Genomic DNA, 12,354 nt, shown 5'->3' on the forward strand with positions numbered 1-12,354 from the left:
CTCTTGTTACCCATGCTGCATGCATTAGTGTACATACACTTCAGCTGGGCTGCTGGTTTTGCCCCTGTCTGTGGCTTACCACCCTCAGCCTCCTTTGGTTCCTCTCTAGTAATGTTGTGCTCACTCCCCTCCCCCTTCAAGCCTAGTTTAAAGCCCTTTGTACAAGCCCTGCCAGCTTGTGTGCCAAGATCTTTCTCCCACTCTGTGACAGCTGTACCCCATCTGCTGCTAGCAGACCTGGGGCCATATAGAGTTCCCCAAGATCAAAGAACCCAAAATTTTGTTGGTGGCACCAGCCTCTGAGCCACTTACTAATCAGGAATGATTTCCTGTTCCTTTCAGCATTCATGCCTACAACTAAGGGTATAGCTGAAAAAATTACCTGTGCCCCCGATCCCTCTACTACTTTTCCCAGTGCCTTGAAGTCCCTTTTGATTGATTTAAGACTTCTGGTATTGACCTCATCACTTCCCACCTGCATAACTAGCAAGGGATAGTAATCAGGGGTCTGTACTACATTGGGCAGCTTTCTGGTAAAATCCCTGACCCGGGCTCCAGGGAGGCAGCAGACTCCCCTGTGGGAAGGGTCCAGCAGACATCTGGGGCCCTCTGCTCCTTTCAGAAGGGAATCACCAATCACAATTACCCTCCTCTCTTTTTTTTGGGTACAAGTTCTGATGCGAGGGGGGACTGATTTGCTTTAGTCCACCCCCCAGATGGTGTTACTTTTGCTTCCAGGATCACCTCACCCTCAACCTCTAGTGCTCCATATCTGTTGTGCAAGGGCACCTGAGGAGGTGAGGAGGGCTGGAAGGGGTTTACCTTGCCCCTTCTGACAGGCACCTGTATCCAATCCCCGCTGTTTCTTGGGTCACTTCCCTCTGCCAATGGGGTCTGCAGAGCCTGGTATCACATACCTAACTCCCTTTCACATTCCCTTATGGTCCTTAGTCTTTCTACTTCATCCTTCAGCTCAGCCACTAGATTAAGGAGATCACTGATCTGCTCACACCTAATGCATGGATTGTCTCTGCCACCCTCGACTTCACGTGCCAGGCTCCAACACTCCTTGCAGCTGGTTCCCTGAACGCTTACATGCTTATGTATGGGCTCTGTTTGGGTACCCACAGTTTTACAGACAGCCTGAGACCAAACTAGTACTTTAATCTTGGCACATAGTGGAAGCAGCGATATTCTAGGCACTGATTTTCATAATATAAAGGTAGATCCCAGGGATCAGGCCTTCTGGCATGTTTACATTCAGACTCTTACTGGAGATGTGTCACTTGGTGTGTTTCTCATCCCTGGTAATCACATCTTTGTTCAGTGTGCTAATACTTCACCATTATTACCTTAGTACTTCTGTCTTGCAGAGAGAAAACAATTCATTATCTAAATATGAGGTGGGAACTTTGTTGTAGGCAAGGTGTGCCTCTCCTCTGTTATTCTACTCTAGTAACCCCCTGTGGTCACAGTCATTGAGGAAAGATTTATTGTCTTGCACAACCACAAATGACTGTTGATTATTTGATTTACTTCACATTCCTCTTTCTAAGGTGGCAATTTCTGTTCTGTACTAAAATCCTCATGCATCACATTGTATGATGTGACCCTTGTCCCCAGTCAGCAGCTCTCCAACGAGCTATAGCTCATGTTACATGGTGAACTTTCTGCTTTAGGGCTACTGGGAAATCTGTGCTACGTGTAGCGTTGGTACTTAAGATCTCAGGAGCCTTTGTGGCTGGTTGCCTTTTATTAGATGATATGCAAATTCAAACAGTCACATGTCCCTCTGCTTTGTCAAGACACTGATTCTAGTCTAGGACTTCTTATGTAGAAATATTCTGTAGGGGTAGACAAGCAACTGGGAAAAATTGTGTTACACTCTCTGCTTACCCTACTGGCATTTTCCCATTCCAAACAGTCACTTGAGTTTCTGGAAGTAGGAGATGCAGCCAAGTGAGAGGTTCCCAGTGTTAAGCAGCCTCTACCAGGCATATAAAGAGGGGCTTGAAATTTCTGTAGCCTACCCCAGTTTCGCCTTAGTTCTGCTTTCAGAAAACAATTTGTCTGCCTGCCGTTTCCAAGTGACTGACATGGCTCATACTGTTATTTCTCCAGTGGAGGGAATCCTCTGATTTTTTTGTTTATTCTTTCAGCATATGCAGATGACTATCCAGGCTCTCCAAGATGAGCTTCGGATCCAGAGGGACCTGAACCAGCTGTTCCAGCAGGACAGCAGCACTAGAACCAGTGAGCCCTTTGTAGCAGAGCTGACGGAGGAAAACTTCCAACGGCTTCACGCTGAGCACGAGCGCCAGGCCAAGGAACTATTCCTGCTACGTAAAACCTTAGAAGAGATGGAACTGCGTATTGAGACGCAGAAACAGACCTTAAATGCACGTGATGAGTCCATCAAAAAGCTGCTGGAGATGCTGCAGAGCAAAGGGCTGTCAGCAAAAGCCACCGAGGAAGATCATGAGCGAACAAGACGGTTGGCTGAGGCCGAAATGCACGTGCACCACTTGGAGAGCCTTCTGGAACAGAAGGAAAAAGAAAACAACATGCTGAAAGAGGTAAGTGACCAAGCTCTGGGTTCATCTCCAATTTTAAGCATTTCTCTGCTTCCTCTGCGTTTCACAGCTGTGAAAGAATAATTGTCCATCTTTCCCATAAGCAGACTTGAATTTCTGAATTTCTGAAACTTCCTTATGTCTTCCTTGCTTGTGCTTTCTGGGGTTGTGTGCTTTTAGGCCCCACTTTCTCCATATTCTCCATATGAAGCTCTGGAGGTGAATTGTCACAGAGACTGTAAAATTTCTTGTTCTATTCTATTTTAGTTTGAAAAAAGCTACCTGTACTTAGGAGAGAGCTGAGAGAAATCTTTGCAGGAGTAATGGGTGATTGCTCGACGGTTTCCATGGAAACAGTCATCTTGCTGTGAAGGGTATTTGATAAAACTATTAGCTGCCCTGGATGCACAGCCAGAAAAAAGATTCCTTAAAGGGACACTGCTGGTAACCCCTTCCCCCCATCCCTCTGAAAACAGAAAAACCCCAACCATTGTTACACCTGTGTTGTACCCTAGAGGATCAGGGTGTCAGGCATTCTATAGTTATCATCCTAAACTAATCATAATAGGATAAAAGCTACATAGAAGTATTTCAGAGAAATAAAGAAAAGAGTTGGTTTGTAACTTAGAGTCATTAAATGTCTTAATCTTGTTAAAAATATTCCTGTGGTCAAACCATCCTCCTAAAGCATTCCAGTGTTAACTTCTGAAAGGGGAGCAGTTCAGCATGTGCTGTGGGCATACATGGGGCTGTGTGTATGCCTGTCTTCACTGAGGGGAAATGGCTCTGCAAAGATTATTTTACAGACACCTGGAGATGGAATGGGTGCACTTATCCATAGGTGTACACTTCTCCGTAGGTGTGTAATATGTGTGTGTGAATCTAACGACCTGCTTTGGGCATCCTGTGTCTACTTTGGGCTTCAGTAATTTTGTGAAAGCTGATAGGTCCACAAGACTTAAGCCCCCTCTCTGAGAAGTCAGGGAAGCAAGGTCTGGCACAGAGGTGTTTGAAATTAGTGTTTGCAGCAAGTAAATACTTCTTAACCTCTCTTATTCATGAGTTTGTCATGTCTGACCCACTGTACTTGTGCTCTTGCAAACATTTATATAAGAAAGCTAGAGCCCATTGCATTTCTGAGCCCGATTTAGGACAGATTTATTTTTTTAGAGCAGTAATCTCTTGAGTGTCTGGAGTGAAGATAATATGATTCCAGAGTTTCTATGCTACAGTTTTTCCTTTATTTAGCAACCAATGATAATTCTGTTTCAATTCTTGTGTCTATTTCAGGAAAAGCCCCAAATGGCTTCCATTTGGTTGTGCTTTAAGTCCAGCAATGTAAATGCAAAGCTGTCAGGAGCTGTGGGATTTTTCAGGAATTTGTTTCCACTACTGATGAGTAAATGTTGAGAGAAAAAAATAATTGTTTCATTCACACATACCTGGAAATCATCAGTCATTTAAATCCTAACCTTATGGTAAAACATATACTGGAGATGTTAGAGATGACTTACTGACTTTGAAAGTGCAAATGCTATTTATCTCCTCTTTAAAAATAAATTACTCCTTGCTGCTCACCAGCTCTGATACACTGAGGAGGGTAAGACTGGTATACTGTTTCTTGTAGCTCAAGCCATTGATGCAGTGTGGGCTCCAGCATTGAAGCTGAGCAGCCTTGGAAACATGGTGCCATGCAGAGAGATGCCAAATTATTTCCTTTATGGAGCTGAATCACTTCAAGAAGGGTTTTGTTAGTACCTGTGTATTGTCCTTGAGCTCTGAGCTAGATTGAGTTAACTGAGCTCAGGCTTCTCTGCATAAAACTCAGGTCTCATGCTTGGGGCTCAGGGGGCTGGAGAAGATCAGGGGATGTTGCTGAACTATAGCTGACTACTTGAGCACCAAGCTGATCTGCCCTGCAAGATCAACTTCAGAGCTGCTATCACTGTTCCACATTTGGAGGTTGTCTCAGTGCAGAACCTTTTAAAGAGTGTCTGCATCACCCTCCTCAGCTAGGAGGGTGTTTATGTGTTAGGTGTTTATATGCATTTCCATAGGTTGAAGTTATTTTAGCTCTTTCCTAGCCTGGATAATAACTATGGAATTTTCGAGCTGCCTTGAAGGAAAACAATCTACTTTCTTGATGATTCTATATCTAGCATTCCCAGTATCTGGAAAGGCATGCTAAACGCTTCCTTAAATACTCAAAAGCATTTTCACATGCATGGGAGGTCAGCATTTAATCTTCATGTTCTGACACATTAGAAAGCTCAGAATAGCAGTGTTGACTACTTTAGCCAACGCAAGTTCTGAGATGTCAGAATCCACTGCTACTGTTTTCTGACTCAAAAAAATGTGTTAGACTTCTAGAAAAAATCTTTGCTATGTATTATTTGGTAATAATAATAATGACCTGCATTCTGAATCAAAAAGGTATCCTTCCATTTTTCAACTTTGAGGTCTACATGTTGAGACTCAAGGGCATCAGATAGTTTCTCAGACAAAAATTTCAGGTGTGGTGGCCAGCAGCTTGACCTGGTAAATGAAATGTGAATTCACTGATGCATTTGCCAATGCTACTGCCATTGCTGTGATTGTACTAAAGATTGCACTGATTTTATCAGGAAAGGAAATTCCTTGAGAGCCTAGACTGGTGGCTCTGCTAAGATCATAAGTAAGGAATAGCTGTACTGGGTCAGCCCAACATTAGTCCAGCATTCTGTTTCACTTAATTACCATAGGTGGACACCTGGGAAAGGGTAGAAACAGAGCAGACATGGTACCTCTCTGTTGTGCTGTCCCATCTTCCCAGCTATGAGAGCTGTCTTCATCTTTGTGTGACTTGTCAGTGTAGTATCCTTTATGGATCTGCCATCTGAGTACATGGGCAGTGCCTTCTTGAGTCCATGTGAGTATTTGCAGCTGTAACACCATTTGCTAAGTGGCTCTGCAAGCCTACTTTCTGTTGCAGGATGAACCTGTCTCGTTTCAGCTTTGAACCTGTCTCCTGGTCGCTTACTGACAGCCTCTTGCGCTTGCTCTGGAGGATTCAGTAAATGGGTGACTGCTGCTGGGGCTGTACTGTTCACAGTTCTAGATATGTCATATCCCTTCCAAGGTCTTTCTTTTCCAGGCGGAAAATTCCAACGCAACTTAATTGTTCTTTATGTGTGCAATATCTTTTCTCTTTGATCCTCTCCCAGAGCACTGTCTCAGTCTCCCATATCCAGGTTGTAAAATGGATTCTCCTGTAGATAGTGAGAGGTATCTCCATAAGCAATTTGACTTTCTTGGGCTTTTTGCAAATGTCCTGAAATCCAAGGAACTCAAGCAATCCATCCATGCAAGTCCATAGGAGAAATGCTGTGTCTAGCATAGGAAGTATTTGGCAGCTCACTAATGCAGAGGACACAGACTTTCATTAATACCAAATAATGAAAAATTAAATGTCTGACTGAACAGATGAACGCAGACATCGATCTGGATGCCCTTACTTCAGCAGATGACATTGTGGCTGCGTCACATTCCTCTACCCTAGAAAACAAGCCTAGGCTTCCTAGCTTATAAAAAGATGACTGCTATTTTGGATACCCCTTCTTAAGTCTTAGTGAAAATTATTCCTATTACTGTTGGCATTCTAGACTTAACTTTCAGAAACAATATTATTATCATACCATCAAGGAATACTTGATGAAATCCAGCAGCTGGGCTACACTTGTAGTGTCACAGTCAATAAAGAGGTAAATTTTTGAGATTTGGGGGGCGGAAGGCTTAGGCCAAATTTCTCATCTGTCTCGAAGAAATGATAAAAATAAAACTATCTGCATTGGCTCTACCCAGGGGGAACAAAAAGAAGTGGCTCATTGTGTATTATTGTCAGATATTTGCCAAATAACTTCATCAGTGTTTGTCCCATTTTCAGACTCCTTCACACGTGACATCAGCACAGACTTGACAACAGCAGTTAGTCTAATGCCATGTTTGTCTCTGGGTTGCTACTGATACACTTCTATGACAGGGTGACCCGCTTAGGGGATGAGGTTGGAAGGCTGTGGATGTTGCTTATCTAGACTTCAGTAAAGCCTTTGACTCTGTCTCATAGCATCCTTCTGTAGAAACTGTCTGCTCGTGGCTTGCATGGGTGGATGCATTGCTGGGTTAAAATCTGGCTGGCTGGGCCCAAAGAGTGGTGGTGAATGCAGTTAAATGCAACTGGTAGCCAGTCCCTAGGGGATTCCCCAGGGCTCCGCACTGCGGCTGGTTCTCTTTCATGTCTTCGTCAATGATCTGATGAAGGCATTGAGTGCACCCTCAGTGAGTTTGCAGATGACACTAAGTTGGGTGGAATTGTTGATCTGTTTGAGGGTAGGAAGACTCATCAGAGGAATCTGGACAGGCTGGATTGATGGGCCCAGGTCAGTTGTATGAGGTTTAACAAGGTCAAGTGTTGGGTGCTGCACCTGGCTCACAACAACCCTAGGAGAAAAGGAGGCTGAGGGGAGACCTCATTGGTCTCTACAACTACCTGAAGGGAGGTTGGAGTGATCTGGGGATTGTTCTCTTCTTCCTAGTATCAAGTGCTAGAATGAGAGGAAATGGTCCCAAATTGTGCCAGGGGAGGTTTAGGTTGGGTATTAGGGAAAAGTTCTTTACTGCAAGGGTGGTCAGGCATTGGAGCAGGCTGCCCAGGGAGGTGGTGGAGTCACCATCCCTGGAGGTGTTCAAAACCATGTAGACATGGCATCTGGGGACATGGTTTGATGGTGGTGTCAGGTTGGACTTGATCTTAGAGGTCTTTCTGACTGAAACAATTCTATGCTTCTGTGATTCTACGAAGTTCCAGTTTTGGTTTGTAAATTCTGTTCAGTAACTGGGGCCATGCAAACAAGATGGATTTTTAATACAAGTGAGTGCAGAACTGAAGGAAGCAGTTAGGGCTGCAGTGCTTATAAATAAAGGGTGGGTTTAGAGAGCATACACTCATACAATGGTGGGGGTCGAAAGGACCTCTGGAGATCTCCTACTCCAACCCCCCTGCTAACACCTAGATGGAGTTGTGCAGGAATGCATCCAGGATGGTTCTGAAACTGCCCAGAGATGGAGACTCCACAGCCTCCCTGGGCAGCCTGCTCCAGTACTCTCTCATCCAGAAGTTCCTCCTTAGGTGAAACCTCCAGTGTTCTAGTTTGTACTTGTTGCCCCTTGCCTTATATCACTGGCTGCCACTGAGAAGAGTCCAGCCTCATCCTCACAACTTTCAGCCTTTAGATATTTATATGCATTTATAGTATCCCCTCTCAGTCTTCTCTTTTCCAGACTAAAGAGCCCCAGGTCTCAACCTCCTTCAGTATGTCAGGTGGTCACTGAAATGGGACACTCATAGGGGCACTCATGTCCAGTGAACTTCAGGCAAGAGGCTGGAGCAGGAAAAGCTATTATTTCTTGTGATCTTCAGTGATTGGTAGAATGGCAACTGCACAAAGTCCTGCTTGTGAACTGTGTTAGAGTTATCTGCTGTGGCTGACCCCTGGCAAGATCTGACCCGTTTGTAGCTCTTCTGAACTGAACAGTGCTGACTTTATTCTAGGAAGTAGGGTTAAATCTCTGTTATCACTCTGCTGTGTCTCCACTCAGGGTAGATGTTTTCAGAGCAGTGATCAGGTGCCCCAGGCTATAGCATTCATATACTTGACTTAGCTTTAGATTATTGAACTTGATACTGTGGTGGTCAAAGAGCAGCAGCAGGGAGCATACTGTGAAAAGACACAGACATGCCATGTAGATGTACCACTGCAGCACTGCTGAACAATATCCAGTGAAGAGAAAGGGGTTTTACCTTATCTGCACAGATTGTAATTAAATGTGACAAGTTTTACAAAGAAGGTTTTCCCATGCGTGTGTTAAAAGTCTTACCCTTTTCTGCTCCAGGCTCAGAGAAGGATTTAGAGATTTTAATTGGAGGGAGCAATTAGAGCTATCTCAAAGAACACTTTTGTCCAGTTCCAAGATTTTGTAACCCAAGTAAAACACACTTTTAGAGAGATTTTTTTTGGTTTCCTGAAGTACTAGATAGATTGATTTAGTAACTGTAACTCTTACTACCATTGTACCAGGGAACATCTTTCTGATGAGTTAAAGCAATTAAGTTTCTGCTGTTTTTTCTGTTGTTCCTTCATTCTTTTGACCTTTCAGAAAAGGATAGCAGGGAAAAATTATTTAAATCAAGATAATTTAACTACTTATGTCCTTAGTAGAATCACTTGGTGTGTCTAGAAGTAGTTTTAAAACACATAGAGCTTTTGTAGATCAAAGATTGGAAGATGGGGCTGTTGCACCTTGAGAGCATGCATCATTTATTCTTTAGACAGAGTCACAGAATCACAGAAACATTCAGTTGGCAAAGGCCCTCAGGATCACCAAGTCCAACCCAGAACCCTACTCTACAAGGCTCACCCCTAAACCATAGCCCCAAGCGCCACATCCAAACCACCTTTAAACACATCCAGGCTTGGGGACTCCACCACCTCCCTGGGCAGCACATTCCAATCCCTGACCACTCTTGCTGGGAAAAAAAATTCTTCCTACTGTCCAGTCTAACCCTGCCCTGCTGCAGCTTGAGGCCATTCCCTCTTGTTCTGTCACTAATTCCCTGTGAGAAGAGACCAGCACCAACCTCTCCACAACCTCCTTTTTAAAATATCAGTGAAGTTTGGAATGTTTTATGTGCCACTCTACAAAATAATGACATTAAAGCCTGAACTCCATGTTGCAGAATAACACCAAATATTTTCAAGTTAACTAAAATTGCCCAGTCCACTGAACGATGTAGAGATCCAGCACAGAACATTGTGTTTGGTCATCTAAAGACGTAGCTAGGCCAGTTAATAAAAAAGGGCAGAATTACAGCTGTGGTTTTAATTGCATATCATATTTTTGTCAGCTTTTTAAAAGACAAAATGATCTTTGCAAGAGCATATTTTCTTATTCCTTATGTGATATGAGCTGGCTGCTTAGGTAGGTTCTGTAGGAAAATGAAGATGTCCTTTTGTGCTTTGGAAAGTGCTCTCTGCGGGTGCTCAGTGTAAGACAATTCACTGTATATTTAAGCATTCAGCATACTCCTTTGTAAAAAAGTCATCACTTAAAAGTGCACCTTCACATTTCTTCCAAATGCCAGGCAAAATCTGAGGCAGGAGTGACTGAGTAACCTGGTGCAGCCAGGTTATAGAGGAAGAAAAGGGACTGATTGCATTGCTTCCTTCACCATTATTATGCACAGGTGTATAATTCATTAATATCTTGCTGACAGACTGCTGCTCAGCTCTGAGTAGTCCAATTAAAAATTCTCTTCCCTAATTCTCAGTTATTTTGGCATTTCTTGGTCAAGATAAAAACACAGAATGGGTCATTTTTTATGGTGCACTTTGTCACATCTGTTCTTTACATACTCAATCACAGAGTCACAGAATGTTAGGGGCTGGAAGGGACCCCAAAAGCTCATTCAGTCCAACCCCCCTGCCAGAGCAGGAGCACCTACAGCAGGTCACACAGGAACACATCCAGGCAGGTTTTGAATATCTCCAGAGAGGGAGACTCCACAACGCCCTGGGCAGCCTGTTCTTAGTATGTTTGAGCTCTCTTATGCAATTATACTAATCAAGCAGTTACAGTATTGTTTCCCATAGGATATCGTGCTACCTTGCAGGCTTTCTTGGAGATGTAAAGTGATATGGTGCATACCTTTAGTTTCAAGTAGATTTTTATTTTAATTTTAAAGAAAAATAACTGTTTTTAATTAAAAGTTGGTAGTGATGAGGTACCACCCCTAACTCTGCTTAAAAGTTCTAACTGTTTCTAGCGTTCAGTTTTCAGTTACTGCATCTTAGTGTTTTTTGGACAGAACAACCTAATTTTTTATTTTTCTTGCCTGTCCAAGCACTTTAAAGTTGTGATCAGTTTGCACAACAATTTTGGGTTTGGGTTTTGTTTTTTTTTCCTAAAGAAAAGTTACACTCCTGCACTCGTTCTTTGAACTCTCTTCAGTTTATCAACATTGCTTTTAAATTGTAGGGACACAAAGTGGACACAGCATACCTGTAGTGGTAGCACTGTTGCACCTGGGAAAGAACAACCCCATGGAGCAGTGTAGGTTGGGTACTGACCTGCTGGAGAGTAGTGAAGGGGAAAAGGACCTGGGGGTCCTGGTGGATGGAAGGTTGACCATGAGCCAGCAATGTGCTCTGGTGGCCAAGAAGGCCAATGGCATCCTGGGGTGGATTAGAAGGGCTGTGGTTAGGAGGTCAAGGGAGGTTCTCCTCCCCCTCTCCTCTGCCCTGGTGAAGCTGCATCTGGAATATTGTGTCCAGTTCTGGGCCCCTCAATTCAAGAAGGGCCTCAGGGAACTGCTTGAAAGAGTCCAGCACAGAGCCACAAAGATAATTAAAGGAGTGGAACATCTTCCTTATGAGGAGAGCCTGAGGGAGCTGAGAGCTCTATGGCTTGGAGAGGAGGAGATTAAGGGCTGACCTCATTAATGCTTATAAAGATGTGCAGGGTGAGTGCCCAGATGCTGGAGCCAGGCTCTGCTCCAATGCCAGCACAAGGGGCAGTGGTGGAAGCTGAGGCATAGGAAGTTCCATGTGAGCATGAGGAAAACTATTTTTTGCCTGTGAGGGTGACAGAGCCCTGGAACAGGCTGCCCACAGGGGTTGTGGAGTCTCCCTCTCTGGAGATATTCAAAACCCACCTGGCTGTGTTCCTGTGTGATCTGCTCTAGGTGATCCTGCTCTGGCAGGGAGGTTGGACTGGATGAGCTTTGGAGGTCACTTCCAGCCCCTAACATTCTGTGCTTCTATGATTTTGTGATTCTGTGATTCTGTGTTTCTCCACCTGAAGCTTTTCTTGCTTGTGTGAAAGAATTACAGAAAATCTGCTGGCTTGTAATAATGGAATATTGAACATAGAAGTTGTGACGATATCTGGTGGCTAGAAGTTGCCACTGGATAAACTGAAAAAGAAATATGCTACATGTTTTTAATAGTATTTATAACTGACAGTGAATAGCATACATGTTGCACAAAAACTGGGAACAAGGAGTTTCTTTTTCCTGTTATATTTTTTTAAATGAAAGACTCATTGAACCTATAAAAACAGGGTTGAACAATCCTCACTATCGATACTTGTGGTGGAGGTGACAGAAAGTAGCCCTGTGGAACAAGACTTGGGGTTGCTGATGCATGAGAAGCTGGACATGAGCAGGCAGTGTGAACTTTGAACACAGAAGGCAAATCACAGCCTGGGCTTCATCAAAAGCAGCATGGCCAGAGATGGAGAGAGGGGATCCTGCCCCTCTACTCTGCTCTGGTGAGACCTCACCTGCAGTGCTGTGTCCAGCTCTGGAGCCCTCAACACAAGAAAGACATGGACCTCATAGAACAGGTCCAAAAGAGGGCCATAAGAATGATCAAGGGGGTTGGAGCAGCTCTGCTATGAGGACAGACTGAGGGAGCTGGGGGTGTTCAGCTTGGAGAAGAGAAGGCTCTGGGGAAGCCTAATAGCAGCCTTCCAGTAGCTTAAGGGGGCTACAAGAAGGCTGCAGAGAAACTGTCTGCAAAGGCCTGCAGGGACAGGATGAGGGACAATGGCTTCTAACTAGAGCAGAGCAGATTTAGATTGGATGTGAGGAACAAGTTCTGCACCATGAGGGTGGTGGAACACTGGAACAGGTTGCTTAGGGAGGCTCAACAGGGCTCTGGATAACCTGTTGAGGATGTCCCTTCTG

At 44.1% G+C, this 12,354-nt stretch overlaps 1 protein-coding gene across 2 annotated transcripts in view; it reads left to right on the plus strand.

Annotated features, from left to right (window-relative positions):
- The window catches only part of ERC1 (ELKS/RAB6-interacting/CAST family member 1), a 351,929-nt gene that overhangs the window by 66,348 nt on the left and 273,227 nt on the right, over window positions 1-12,354 (plus strand). For both annotated transcript variants that reach the window (XM_054386713.1, XM_054386714.1), the window contains exon 2: window positions 2,160-2,576. In XM_054386713.1, the coding sequence (XP_054242688.1) occupies window positions 2,160-2,576 (417 nt within the window). The remainder of the gene's footprint in view (window positions 1-2,159; window positions 2,577-12,354) is intronic.

The sequence above is a fragment of the Indicator indicator genome, chromosome 14 (genome assembly GCF_027791375.1).
Source record: "Indicator indicator isolate 239-I01 chromosome 14, UM_Iind_1.1, whole genome shotgun sequence".
NCBI classification, from domain to species: Eukaryota; Metazoa; Chordata; class Aves; order Piciformes; family Indicatoridae; genus Indicator; species Indicator indicator.